The sequence below is a fragment of the Monodelphis domestica genome, chromosome 7 (assembly GCF_027887165.1).
Source record: "Monodelphis domestica isolate mMonDom1 chromosome 7, mMonDom1.pri, whole genome shotgun sequence".
Classification (NCBI taxonomy): Eukaryota; Metazoa; Chordata; class Mammalia; order Didelphimorphia; family Didelphidae; genus Monodelphis; species Monodelphis domestica.
This window is the reverse complement of record NC_077233.1, coordinates 59,228,205-59,243,266: the sequence shown is the minus strand read 5'-3', so window position 1 is coordinate 59,243,266 and position 15,062 is coordinate 59,228,205. Positions and strand designations below refer to the sequence as shown.

Sequence of the window (15,062 nt, the reverse complement as noted above, 5' to 3'; positions counted from 1 at the left end):
TCTATCCCCTTCCCTTCTTATTCCCCTCTTATTTTCTTTTCAGTCTTTTTAAACTACCCCCCATTCTCTCCCTCCCTTGTATTGCTTCCCTCTCCACCAATCCATTTGTTACCCTTCTACTTCTCTATAGGGTGAAAATCAATTCTCTGACCCCAATCGATATGATTGTTCTTCCCTCTTTGAGTCAATTTCAATGCATGTGAGAATTAAGTATTTCCTATCTCCAACCTCTTTACCCTTCCAGTGTATTGGTATTCTCCCCAACTCCCAACATGCACCATGCACTTCTTTATGACATATAAATTTACCCCATTTTGTTTCTTTTCCCATTTCTCTTAGTATTAACCTCTTTTTTACCTCTCTCTCTCTCTCTCTCTCTCTCTCTCTCTCTCTCTCTCTCTCTCTCTCTCTCTCTCTATATATATATATATATATATATATATATATATATATATACATACATACATATTTATGTCTTGGCATTTCATCCTATACAGTTTGTCACTGTTTCCTCTAAGTATAATTCTTCTAGCTACCCAGGTGATGTTAACAATTTTTAAGAGCTATCAAAACCCTCTTTTCTTGTAGGGATACATATCATTTTAACTTATTGGGTCCCTTAAAAAGTTGTTGTTGTTGTTGTTTCCCCTTTCTTATTTACCTTTTGGTGGTTCTCTTGAGTTCTGTGTTAGGGCATCAAATTTTCTGTTCAGGTCTGGTCTTTTCTTTACAAATGCTTGGAAGTCTTCTATTTTATTAAACAACGATACTTTCCCCTGCAAGAATATAGTCAGTTTTTCTGGGTGGTTGATTCTTGGTTGCAGACCTAGTTCCCTTGCTTTTTGGAATATCATATTCCATGCCTTTTGGTCCTTCAGCGTAGATGCAGCCAGATCCTGTTTTATCCTAACTGTAGTTCCATGATATCTGAATGACTTCTTCTTAGCAGCTTGTAATATTTTTTTCCCTTGGTCTTGTAGTTCTTGAATATATATTTGGCTATATCATTCCTGGGTGTTGTCAGTTGGGGATTAAGCACAGGAGGTGATCTGTGGATTCTTTAAATCTCTACTTTTCTCTCTTGCTCTAGAATGTCAGGGCAGTTTTCTTGGATAATTTCCTGTAGAGTGATGTCTAGGCTTTTTCTTTTGTCATGATCTTCTGGTAGACTCTTAAGTTGTCTCTCCTGGACCTGTTTTCAGAATCTTCCATTTTGTGGATGAGGTGTTTCATATTTTCCTTAATTTTGTCATTCTTTTGATTTTGTTTTATCATTTCCTGCTGCCTTGTGAAGTCATTTGCTTCTAGTTGTTGTATTCTAGTTTTTAAAGACTGAATTTCATCCCTGGCTTTTTGGTCATCTTTCTCCTTCTGGTCTGATTTTCTTTGGGGGGTCATCTTTCAGCTTCTTTGCCTCATCTTTCATTTTCCTTGCCTCATGTTTCATCTCCTTTGCCTCATTTTCAAGCTGATTAATTTTGGCTTTCAAGACACTATTTTCTGTTTCCAGATGATTTATTTTGCTTTTTAAGTTCTTTTCCTAGTTGCCTTCAGCATCTCTTAATTGTTTTTTGAATTATATTTTGAGCTCTTCCAAAGCCTGTGTCCAATTTGCTGGAATATCTGTGTTTTTGCTTGGTGTTCCTTGATCTTCTTCTGTTTAATTTGCTCTTTGTTTCTTGCCTAGATAGAAGCTGTTGATTGCAATTTCTTTTTTTCTTTTTCTATTGTTTACTCATATTTTCCCCTCCCCCTGTAGTTGCCTGTAGTCTTGCTTCTCTCATTTTGCACTGGATCTGTGAGTTTGGGCTGTTCTGTCCTTAATGGGCTTCTTCTCTGTTGTGCTATTTGGTCAGGTAGTCTGATCTTCCCTAGCGGACAGCAGAAGCTGAGAAGGATCTGGGCTTCCTGCCCTGTTGTCAAGGTTTTTGCCTGTAGTTTTTTGCAGCCTTTGCCCCTTGGGGCTCAGTCAACAAGGCTCTCAGATCAGTCTGTGGGGGAGGGGTGTTTGAGCTTGAGCTTCTTTGCCCTCTGAAGGCTTCTTATCTGCCCTTATTGATGAGATTGAGCCAGGGTGGAGTTGATCTGCAAAGCTGGCTATGCCCTGAGTCCAAAACCTCCAGAAAAAGGCAGGGGGAAATGGAGCATTTTGGCTGAGACTGGGATACCTGCTCTGTGCTTCTCCTCTAGCTGCCTCTATGCCACCTGTGTTCTAAGCCCTGAGCCTGACACAGCTTTTCCTGCAAAGTTCTTCCTCCAGACTAGCACCCTTGCCCACCCAGAGATTCCAACCACTGCTGGAGGCTCAGCGCTATAGCTGGGGGGATGGGGTCTTGGGACCTTCCTTCTTCCTTCTCCTTAAACCTGTGTATTCTAGAGTTCAAGCTTTTTTGTGGCATACCTTTTAAGTTGGGTCCAGGGGGAGAGTTCCCTAGCTCTGTACTGTTTTTAGACTTGGTTTTCAGTACCCTGGAAGCTCTGTGTTTTTTATCGGTGAGGAAGCGTTTACAGAGGTCTGAATTTTTGTAACCTCTAAGCCACCATCTTCACTCTGCCTTCCTGTCCTTTACTTCAAGGTTCAACTTAGATGTCACCTCCTTCAGGAAGGTTTCCCTGATAAACCACTCCCATTCCCAATGTAAAAATAGTTTATCTTTTCCCAAATCCTTTAAAGCATTTGTCCTGACTTCCTTAGCTCTTATTGTATTTTGCCTTCTATTACACCCATTTCTGTAAAAGTTGCATCCATCCTCCCACAGACTACCAGAAATCAGTGACAAGGCCATATTTCATCTTTGTATTCAAAGGGCCTCATACTTAGTAGACATTCAATCAGTGCTTGGTAAGCTGAGTTGAAATGGCAATGATTTCATATTTCTGTCATTATTTATGTCCTTGACAATTGGTAGCTAGATTAAAGGATATAAGAGTTCATAGGGGTCCAGGTAGGTGGCTCAGTGGATGGAGAGCCTGGCCTAGAGATAGGAGGTCCTGGGTTCAAATTTTATCCCAGATACTTCCTGGCTGTGTGATCCCGGGAAGGTCAGTTAACCCCCACTGCCTAGTTCTTACTGCTCTTCTGCCTTGGAACAAATACACAGTATTGATTTTGAGATAGAAGGTAAGGGTTTTGTTTTGTTATTTTAAAGAGAAGGTCTGAATCTATGGCATAAACTATTTCCCTCTCCTTTGAGGACAGCAGAGGCAAAGTCATACCATGGAAATCTTGGGTCCTGAATTTGAGTACTTGCCCTGTCACAAAGATGTTAGGTGATTGTCAAGTGATTTAATTTAATTAAGAGCCTCTCCTTTCCTTGAGGCAGTAGAAGCAGAGTGGATAGCATGGTAAGAGTCTCTGGTTCCTTCTAGCTCCAAATCTATGATCTTCATTGGAGTAAGAAGCTTCACCAAGTGATCTCTAAGGGAATCTGCCTTTTCTAATAGTCTAGGATTTCTCTCCCTACTTTCATCCCCCCCCCCAAGAGGTTAATCATATATTTGACTGAAGTCCTATAAGGGTAATTGGTCTTTCTTTCCAGAAAAGTTGAAAGAGGAGATAGAAGAGAGGAGAGGGTAGGACTAATGGAAATTGTCTAATGTTTTGGCATCCTTCCTATTTATCCAGCTTGATTTATCTTGGTAATCATTAGCACTGCAAAAGTCTACCTCTTCTTCTCTATTACCTGCAATCTGGTATGGTAGATACTCACCTCATCTCAATATCTGGACAGAATCTGTACATGTAGATATGCCCATACAGTTTTAGTTCCTGGGCAAATTCTGGTGCTAGAAGCTTGTGGACTTCAGGGGGGAAGTACCGCAGAGCATTCTTCAATGCCAGCTATCAGAAACAAGAGAGAAAGTGAGGCATTATTGAGCAAGGGCACAATATCTCAAAGGTGAGTGTAGGGAGGCAGTGAAGTGGCTCCATGGATTAGGATCCAGGTTTAGAGAAGAGAGGTCCTGGATTAAAATATCACCTCAGGTACTTCCTAGATGTGTGACCCTGGGCAAGTCACTTAAGCCCCCATTGCCTAGCTCTTATCGCTCTTCTGCTTTGGAACAAGTACACAGTTTTGATTCTAAGATGGAAAGCTTTTTTTAAAAAGTGAGTCTCAAAACATAGTCTGGAATTGAAGACAACCTAATACCAGCTTTCCTCAGCAACTGTTTCACTCTCTTATTTCCTGCCCTACAATCTCTGTTCTAATTAGGTTAATCTCTTCATTGTGTTCCATTCAAGCAAGTGCAACTCCAACTGTGTGTTTCTGTTCATACCACTTACAATGTTCCCCTCTGCCTGGATAGAAGACCTCCCACTTAATTCCCTGACTGCCCAATTCTATTCATACTTCAGGTCCATGATTAAATCTTATTTCTATGAAACCTTCCCTACCCCCTCTCTCCTGCCTTGAACTTTCCTTTCCCTGAATTCTTAGTGTACTTAAGGTCTGGACTCTTCTTTTGAGACTTAAACATGAACTGACTTGTTTTGTTATTTAGTTTTTTCACATGTACTCTGTATAAATGTACTGTGCAAGAAAAGTCTCTAATGTAAACCTCTCTGGAGTTTTAACTGGTTGAACCACCAGATGGTGCTGTTAGTCACTAACCTGATCCTCCTCTAAAATAAGGAGGCTCAAGAGCTAAGTCATTTGAGGATCATTCTGGAGATTCAACTTTTTTTCTCTCCTCTTCCCTTTTTCTTTCCCTTTCTCCTCTTTTCTCTCTCTGCATCCCTCCTTCTCCTTCTCCCTCTCCCACTACTTCCCTTCTCTTTCTCCCTCTCTCTCTCCTTTTCTCCTCTCTTTTCCCCTCCCACCCTCCATATATACATACACATATATAAATCTTTATATGTATATATGAACCTCCATATGAACTCCATATATATCTGAATCTCCTTAAGTATATATGTATACCTATAAGATATATCATATACATGTGCTTTTCTATTTTTATATGTGATCACCATGACCCTGGAGATAGATATGTATGTCATATATATATATAACATATGTGTGTATGTATACATACGTGTGTATCCATCTCCAGGGCCTATGGAGTAAATATAGTCAATAATATAGATGTATGTGATTGAGTATATGCAGAAAGAATATTTGTGTATCTGGGTGGGGAGAGAGAGAGAGAGAGAGAGAGAGAGAGAGAGAGAGAGAGAGAGAGAGAGAGAGAGAGAGAGAGAAATCTTCAGGGTGATGTAAACCTTAAAATTTCTTAGACTTATAAATGTTGGAAATTTCCCCATTGGGAAATTTCATACTTGAAAAAATCTCCTACTGATAGTAAGAACTCTATTGGAATATGAAACTCCTTGGCATGGGAGGATCCTTCTCCTCCCTACTTAAGACTACTTTAGGACAGAAACCTTTTGCTAAACAATGGAAAGGGCTTTGACCTATGCTTAAGCATAGAACAGGAAGTTCTTTGAGTCATGATTGATTTTAGAATTGATACAATAGAGATACTTGGAATGACAGAACCAGGTCTTGGAAACTACAATCTCCACCCTACTCAGAGTAACAGGATTTAGGAAGGGCTGCAGCAAAGATCAAGATTTAATTATTTGAGAATATGACCTTCAACAGACATGTGCAAAGGGGACAGACCTCTGGGCGGTCCTGGGTTAAGCTAGAGCCACCATTGGCAGAGGGAGAGATCAACAGTGATTGGTAGATGGGAGAACTGAGGGGAGGGAACTTAGATTTTTGGCTTAAAGATAGCAGGGTCTGAGGACTGGAGGAGGTTGATGCTCTGAAGGAGGTCTGAGAGGAGAGAGGTCCTGGAGGGAGAGCTCCTGGAGAGGTCTTGAAGGAGGCTGTGGAAGGAGAACTCAGGAGGAGTCAGGAGGAGAATTCTCTTGAAACATTTCTTGAAAGGAGGCTCTCTTGAAGGTGGAGCCTGAGGTTGGCATGAGAAGCCTTACCTAGAGAGATCTTGGGTGAGTGATAAAACCAACTGACTGATTTATCTCTTAGGACTGAGGTCTAGGCCTTATTGGCTTGAGGCCCTTCATTCTTATTCCTTTCTTACTTTCTCTCTTTTTCTATTGATTAATCGGTGTATTATAAATTAAATTTCTCTATAAAACCCAGTTGACTTGGGCATATTCATAAATTAGGAATATATTCCCTGGTGACCATTTTATATTTATATAAAATCAAGACACAGTAGAAAACATATTTCAGTGGTTATAATTGTTATATATTTCCCTTGCTCCCAAACATTTTAATTATCACAGTTTATGGCTCCCACTCTCTTATCTACAAGTATTTAACGCTAAAAACTATTTTAAATCTAACAGTGATCCTATATGCAAAATATAAATATATGTATGCCATATGTGTATATTATATGTGTATTATACAATTATATATATATGTCTATGTGTATAATCTTTTACTCAAGTAATCTATAACAAAATAAAATATCTACCCTGAGGCTTCATGCTCATAATCTCTCCGAGACTCAGGAAGCCCCTAAATGGTACATAAATTGCTCTGAACCAAGATTACTAAGAAGGCATATTTCAGGTTACCTAGTGCCCATGGCCTCTCTTTTAGACAATATAACATAATTTGTAACTGATATTGTAACTCAATTATCAGGTAGGGCCAGTCTTTAGAAGAAGACTCCAGTACATAGATCTTAGGACCTCTCATATGTGTTATTGACTTTGTATCTAGTATAGATTTTTTTCATTTCATTTTAATTTATAAGAACCACAACATGGATGAAAATCCCTCCTCACATTGATGACAGAACCCCACTGACCAACACTTCTGCATCTCGGTCTTCAGGTGATTCTGGTTCACATGGTTATTTGCAGTGGTTTTGGTGACACTTCACAGTTTGCATCCAGAGCTGCAATTTCCCCCCCATAACTGAGATAATCAGGTGCAATGACTGCTCTTTTGTGAGAAATTATTTCCTGAAGAGCCACAAATTTGTCTTTAAAGCAGTAAAATCAATCTACCTCAAATGGTCTATAGGATTCATATTGGATGCTGATGCCCTTCTGATGGTTTCTTGTTTCAACTAATTCAACCTCATGGAATGAGAGTGTAGGAGAGGGCAATTCAGACACAGGAGAGACGTTCCTTCTACTCTACGTTTTCCTCTCATTTTTGTGCTCCTATAAATCCAGTAACTTTGCTCGTTAATCCACATCTCTTCCATCCTATTTCCCTGATCTGGACTATGGTGTTTTTCTCTACTAGTGTGCCTCATCATTTACTGTCTCACTTTCCCTCTCTCTTGCCCTAATAGTAACCAAAGTTTGGCTGCTCCATACAAAAGAGCAGAGGGTCAAAGAGCAAGAGGGACACTCTGCTAGTAATTCTAAATCCTGGAACAAACATCACAAAATGTACTTTGGTCAAGCTGGATGAAAGGCGTCCTCACATCAGTTTTGAGGAAACATTCATTTGGAGGAGAAGAGACTTGAAGGAGACACTTTAGATATGAGGGTACACAGTCCCATGGAGAAAGCCAAAACACTGCCTCATATGGAAAGGAGCCAGTGGATGCAATACTTAATATACAGAAGGAAACATATTTTCAGGCCTGGCCAATGTGTTGATTTTCACTTGACTGTAAATTTGTCGCAAAAGAGGGCTTCTATTTATTGGAGGAGGGGCTGGGTGAGTATGTAAATGGTGATAGAGATACAGAAAAAAAAAGAAAGCCAATAGCATGAAGAAACCAAGAAAACACTTTGAAAATACACAGGGCGGCCCTGAGTTCTAATCTAGCCTTAGACATTTCCTAGGTGCGTGATTCTGAGCAAATAATTTAACTTCCAATGCCTAGCCCCTACTACTCTTCTGTCTTAGAACCAATACATAATATTGACCTTAATATGGAAGATGAGGGCTTAAAGTGTATGTATGTATATATATATATATATATATATATATATATATATATATATATACACACTTAATGGAGAGAGTTATTGAAATGATCCAGAATTGCCTGGCTTCTTTACCTAATGATTTGCCCCATACAGATGGAGGACTGAGGTTAAAAACTGAGCCAATGGATACTGATGACAGCAAAAATTGCACTGGACAAAATGAACAGCGAGAGAATTCTAGTCATAGAAGAGACCAGATTATAGAGAAAGATGCTGCTTTGTGTATCTTAATTGATGAAATGAATGAAAGGCCATGAAAGTCTTTAAAAAAATTATTGTACAAACTTTGGGGGTGGGATGGGGGACAGGGTTATGTAGCCACAAATTGTATGACATTATGTCTTTCTTGATACTCTTGAAACTTGTTTAGAAATATCCTGATCATGAAAAATAAATATATATGAAAACAAGGGATCAACATACTTTAATTTTGATATATTAAGTTTAATATAGATTTTTAAATACTTTTTAAAAAGTATTTTAGATACCTATTCAAAGGAGAACTCAACTTGGAAACTGGGCTTCAAAGGGTCATAACTTCAAAATTACCTCTTCTATTCTGTAAAATTGGAGTTTATTTTGGAGCATATGTTGTTATTCAGTTGTTTTTCAAGTCGTGTCTCATTCTTTGTGATGCTATTTGGGATTTTCTTGGTAATAATACTGAAATGGTTTGCCATTTTCTCTTCTAGGTCATTTTACAGATGAAGAAACTGAGGCAAACAAGGTTAAGTGGCTTGTCCAGGGTCATATAGTCTGGTCTTAAGGCCAGATTTGAGCTCAGGGAGATTGGTCTTCCTGACTCTACACCCAGCACTCCATGCCCTGAGCCATTTAGCTGTCCCTGTATATAGCACAGTAGGGAGTTATTATAGGATTTCAGCCAAATGCTAGGATTTCTTTTTGTATCTGCCAAGACACTAATTACTCTCCCCACTAACATCCCTGTAGCTATAAATGTTATTGCTGCCTGTTTTTAAAAACAAATGTACCAGAACTCATATATCCCAATGGAAGTTGATCTTCAGCTTTAAAGGCCAAACTCATGCCCTTGAACGTTCATTCAGATGATATCTCCCTTGCTCCAGATGCTTGAACTGGCCTTCAGAGCTCATATATTATCAATAATATTATTCTATGGTCATAGGAAAGGCATCCTTGATCAGATAAAGAAACTGAGATGCTGATCCTGAAGAAGAAAAGAGTGTGGCCACTAGAGTTGCCTTTAAGTCTCTGAAGGATTGCCATATGTTAGAGGGATTGCAAGTGTTCCATTTGATCCCAAGAGTAAAGAAAGAACACGAGGTGGAAATCACAAAGAAGTAAATTTAGATTTGATGTCAGGAAGAACTTTCGAATGCTGAGTTATCCAAATGTAGAAGGAATTTGCCTCAGAATTTTGTGGGCTTCTCCTTGTCGGAGGTCTTCAAGCAAGGCTAAATAACCAAGTGTGGGACATGTAATAAAGGGAATGTTTTTCCAGATATGGGTCAGCCCAAGTGGCCATTGAGATCTTTTCCAACTCTGAAAGTGTGTGATTTCATGGCATAAAAAAAGAATACTGTCTCTGACATTAGAGGTCATGGGTTCAAATTCTGCCTCTAATACATTGTGACTATGGCCAAGTCACCTAATCTCAGTGGGTCTCTTTCCCCATCTGCAAAATCAGAAGATTGGAATAGATGACTGGAGGTTCCTTCCAACTCTGTGGTTATTCTTCTATGCATTTGGCTTATAGATTGTTAGATTTGGACACAACTATACACATGATCTAGTCCATCCCACGGTATTTAGAGTTGGGAGGGACTTTCAATCATTTCAACCAATTTTTCAGAGGAAAAAGCTGCAGATGGAGGAGATTAAATGATGCCTGCACCTATCCGTAGACCTATGGAAAAAGTTCTTTGACAGAGAGGCGGACTATAGGTGCAGAAAGGAGAATACCTTTTCAATTATAACCAATATACAAATTCATTTTGCTTGACTATACTTATTATTTAAAATTATTATAATGGAGGGCATTGCTTGAAGTGTTGGGGTAGATTTTTAGAAGGGTAAAAAGAAAGATGTAAAAAAAGAAAAGGAAAAAGGAATGTCAATGAAACATTTCAAATGCATAGATTACAGAAGATCACAAGGGCATATAGAAAAGCAGGGCAGTGTTGATCCTACTGTGACATATTTAATAGATACCTAAAAAAAAGAAACAATTTAAATGTAAGATATCCTCAGTTTCACATACTATCCTCTTTTTCTATCCCTTTTTAGTATACAAAAACATTTGTAAAGGTTGATGTTTACCAAATTCATAACTTTTTTAAAGGAGAAAACGCAGAGGAGAAAAGGAAGAAGTCAGTAGAGATAGCTAGAAGACCCAAGAAAGAAAGGAAATAATTACTGAAGCCAAACCTCTATGGAGGGGATTCAGTGGATAGAGAACCAGATCTGGAGATAGGAGGTCCTGGGTTTGAATTTGGCTTCAGATACTTTTCTACCTTTGTGACTCTGAGCAAAGTCACTCAACCCCTTGCTCTTACTGGTCTTCTGCCTTAGAACCAATATTTAGCATCAATTCTAAGACAGAAGGTAAGAATTAAAAAAAAATCCTTATGGAAAAGGGTGAGAATACTGTGATAGGTATAGGTAAGGATTAGTCTTGGTAAGAAGTCTTCAATAATTTCTCCTCTGATATAGGAGGGAGGCCCAGAGGTGTTGAGCTGAACAAGATAGAAGGCTAGGCCATTACTACAAGGGTGGAGTGAAAGGGAGCAATTGGGGGAGAGGGCAAAAAATCTGGCTCAGCTACTCTGGAGGATGAGATAGTAAATGAGGAATAAAAGGGTTTCTGAGCTCCAGGGAGGGCCTAGCTGGGACTATAGAGCAGAGCATTTATAAAGGGCAAAGTCAATTTGTTGGTGAGCTTCAAGATGATATTCTAGCCATATAAGGCTGAAATGGAAAGTTCTGTCTGAAACCAAAATTTAAAAAAAAATTAAATATATTTTAGCATTAGGATAAAGATTTTCTTTGCTGTGTTGAGGTCGTGGTTTATTCAAATTAGAAGAAAATGTCTAACATTAGGATAGAGAGTTTCTTCGCTGTGTTGAATTCTTGGTTTGCTCCAATATAGTGGTTTTAAAAACAGGGGATATGTCTTTTGGGGGAATGCTTCTCTCCGTGTCTCATTCATCAAGCTCCAGCGCCATTCCTTCCTAATTCCATGAGCACTGAGTATCTGAACTCGGTTTAGTCATTTGCTTACAAATATTTCATGTGTAAGATGACAGTCCACAGCTTCAAATGCAGGAAGAGTGCTTTCTCCTCTTGTTTTCCTAAAGAGTTGAACGCGGGAATGGGCATGCAAAAGGTACCAAATACAAGCTTAATGGATTGGTTTCACTGAAAAGACAGACAGATTCCAGTTGGAGTCCAGGTCTTAACAGAGGATTACAGGACTGGCGCCCAGACAAGAGAGTTTTGTAAGAGCACAAGTCATTAACCTTAACCTTTGACATCTGCATGGATAACACTCAGTTCAAAATAACACTGAAGTGTGTGTGCATGGGGGTGGCGGGGAGTTGAGGGGGGGAACTTCCTCCAGTTATGAATGCCTTTTCTCAGAAATCTCTGATATTTCAAGGATTTCTTCTTAATGAGGCAGATCATATTTTGTAGTGATGATAATAATCTTTTAGCAGTTATCACTTTACAGTGCTTTCTGGTACTATCTTAAGAGAAGTATCATGGTAACCATATTATACATGTTATAAATGAGGGACAAAGAAATTAAGCAACTTGCCCAAGGTCATCGGGGAGGAGAAAGAACCACATCTGTGATTTTACTTCTACCAAAATAGCCATATGGTCTGCAATTTTTCTATGCTTGAGGCACTTAGATGACATTAGTACAGTCTATGAACTAATGGGTGGATAGAGTGTTAAACTTGGAGTTAGAAAGTCATGGGTTCAAATCATACCTCAGATACCAGCTGTGGGACCTTGGGCAGGATCATTAAACCCCTCCCAGCCTCAGTTTTTTTTTTAACAGATGAGAACAATAATAGTACCTGTAAAAATCTGTAAAATGAGGATAATTATAGCACCTAATCCACAGGGTTGTTATGAAGATCGAATGAGGTAATGTATTTTAGTACTTTGCAAACCTTAAAGCACTATATAAATATTAGCTATGCTATTGTTTATGATTATTACCAGACATAAGCAAGTTTTCCTGATATGGAAGTTCTGTGTGTTCTCCCCACAACTTTTGACTTCTCAGCCTACATGATCAAGAGATCCCAGAACCACATTCAAAGGATGTAAGCATAGTCATGGGAAAGAGATTAAAACATAAAACCGGCTAGGGAAAGCATGAGGAATATGGCCATACTAGAAGCATAAACCTGAATCTTTACCAATATCTAGGATTGAAAAAAGATATTTGGGGGCAGATTTTGAGAGCCAATCCATTTCAACTCATGGTTTGGTCCAATGAGAGTGGTCATTTAGATCCCCCCAAAGTCTGGAATCAATAGCTTCTCCTTTGGGGTTGCACTTTTTTTGACTTGTAGATAACAACAGCTCATGTATTTTCATTAAAAACCCCTGTGGGGGCAGCTGGTGGCTCAGTGGATTGAGAATCAGGCCTAGGTATGAGAGGTCCTGGATTTAAATGTGGCCTCAGATACTTCCCAGCTGTGTGACCCTGAGCAAGTCACTCAACCCCCATTGTCTAGCCCTTACCACTCTTCTGCCTTGGAACCAATACACAGTATTGATGCTAAGATGGAAGATAAGGGTTTTTTAAAAAGCCCTGTGAAGGCAAAGCTAAGTGGCTCAATGAATAGAGAGAGAGGTCCTGGGTCCAAATGTGGCCTCAGACATTTCCTATCTGTATGACCCTGGGTAAGTCTCTTAACTCCAATTGCCTAACCCTTATTGCTCTTCTGTCTTGAAACCAATAGTTAGTATAGATTCTGAGATAGTTGGTAAGGGCTTATTTTATATATACATATATATGTATTTATTATGTATGTTTACACACATATGTGTGTATCTATATATCTTGTGAAGTAGGTCATGCATATATTATCCCCATTTTTTGGAAGACATTCAGAGAAGGCAAAATTTTACAGAACTACCCAGAGGTATTTTGTCTATGGACACAATTACAAAGCCATTGAGTGGTGAAACTGGGTCTTGAACCCTGGTCATCTGAAACTCAGTTTAGTTAGTATTTTTTCTATTATATTATAGCAAAATCCAAAAATAGTATCACAAAGAGTTGGACATGACTAAAATGGCAACAACAAAAGTTCTTTCAAAAGAACTGCCATTCCTATAAAGAAAAGGGAGGGGGGCAGCTGGGTAGCTCAGTGGATTGAGATCTAGGCCTAGAGATGGGAGGTCCTATGTTCAAATCTGGCCTCAGACACTTCCCAGCTGTGTGACCCTGGTCAAGTCATTTGACCCCCATTGCCTAGCCCTTACCACTCTTCTGCCTTGGAGCCAATACACAGTATTGACTCCAAGATGGAAGGTGAGGGTTTTAAAAAAAAGAAAGAAAGAAAGAAAAGGGAGAAGCACTTTGGAGGTCAAGACAGTCCCAAAGGCCACTTATAAGGAGAGGACGCCTGAGTCTTCTTACCTGCTCTTCCTTTGGAAAAAGGTTGGGGGTTCTCACCGGAGCATGGGGCAAACCATCCCTTCGTCCTTTATTCTCTGGTAAGGGGTGCAGGGGCAGCCCCTTACACAGTTCTCTCAGGTTAGACATTTCTGGCTGATACAGAGATGGGCAGAGGCAGCTCCTGGAGAGCCAGAAGATTAGGCCTGGCAAAGAGAGAGAATAAGAAGTTCTGGGACGGCTGTGACCTTGATCACCCACCTCCTCTCCCTAGCTCACACCATTGGCTACCTGGCTTCCTTTAAAAGTGAATCATTCACAGCTATCATTGTGTCCCTGTATGGGGGATGGAGAGAGGACAGTTTGCCCAGTTTGACACGTTTTGGTATTGATTTTGCTCACTTGCTTGAGGGAAAATGTTCTATTTGGCATACTATCTCCAAAGAGTCAGAGTGAGGTTTGGGATTCCAAGGTCCAGCACAAGGAGGGGTAGCAGTATGTGCCATGCAAGTTGCCTGGGTGGGAAAAGCACACTGGGAACATGAGTTGGGACTGGTGGGATACTCTCTGGGTCTGGATCTGACCCAATTCTTGAGGTACCATTTCCATCTTATGTGCTGAGTCTCAGGAGGTTACTATCTTTTGCCCAGCATGTAACAGAAACTCCTCTCCACAAGATGAGAGAATCTTCTTTTGTAATGCACTTGATCTTTAGGAGGACTAGATAGATGGCTGGTATTTGCCTCTCTAAGGGCACGTAATGCTCAGAAAAGGGCTGCTTTGCACCCAAAGGCCACAGAGGAGCTTTTGTTCCGATGTCTGGTCTGTACGCTTCAAGCGGTATAATCAGGGGTGGCAGTGTTCTTTCCAGTGTACAATACCCTTGGCTGTAATAGTGAAAAAGCACTAGAGTCACCCTGTTTGGCATCACTGTGGCTCCCAGTAAAATTCTAACTCATGCATGATTTGGTAAACCATACCTTTAGCAAAATTTGGAGGGTGTCAGTTGTCTCAAAACCCAAAGAGCCCCAGGAGATGCTGAGCCTCCTCCAAAGTATTTGGAGTTTACAAGTGAAGGAGATGGCTCTTAACTGGGTTCAGATCTCGTGGCTCCCTGAAGACCAGATGATCCCCAGGAATTTAGTGAATTGGAGGGTGCCTATATCTTGTTAGGAACTATAGGAACTATTGTGCAGATGCACAATAGTTCCTATAGTTCCTAACAAGATCATCAGCTAGTATGAAGTTAGTATGAAGACATCTCTGACTAGATTCTTCTCCAATTTTCCCTTTAGGAGAATGTCATGAAATATTTTGGTCCTGGAGTCCAGGGAAATCTCAGATCCTGCTAAGCACAGCCCAGGAGCCATAGGTGGAGAATTTAGAAAGTTCATGGGGAAGCTTGTCAATACATACTAGGCTAGCTCTTACATGAAAAATAATTGTAAGCAATTAGTGCCTTAACTACTGTCAACAATGCAAAGATCCAGGACAACTCCAAGG

At 39.9% G+C, this 15,062-nt stretch overlaps 1 protein-coding gene across 1 annotated transcript in view; it reads right to left on the bottom strand.

Moving 5' to 3' along the window:
- The window catches only part of UROC1 (urocanate hydratase 1), a 60,079-nt gene extending 46,284 nt beyond the window's left edge, over positions 1-13,795 (bottom strand). Inside the window, exons 1-2 of the mRNA XM_001376999.3 lie at positions 13,584-13,795; positions 3,711-3,841 (exon numbers count right to left, since the gene is read on the bottom strand). Coding sequence (XP_001377036.2) covers positions 3,711-3,841; positions 13,584-13,709 — 257 coding nt within the window. The 5' untranslated portion in view covers positions 13,710-13,795. The remainder of the gene's footprint in view (positions 1-3,710; positions 3,842-13,583) is intronic.
- Between the last annotated feature and the right edge of the window lie 1,267 nt (positions 13,796-15,062).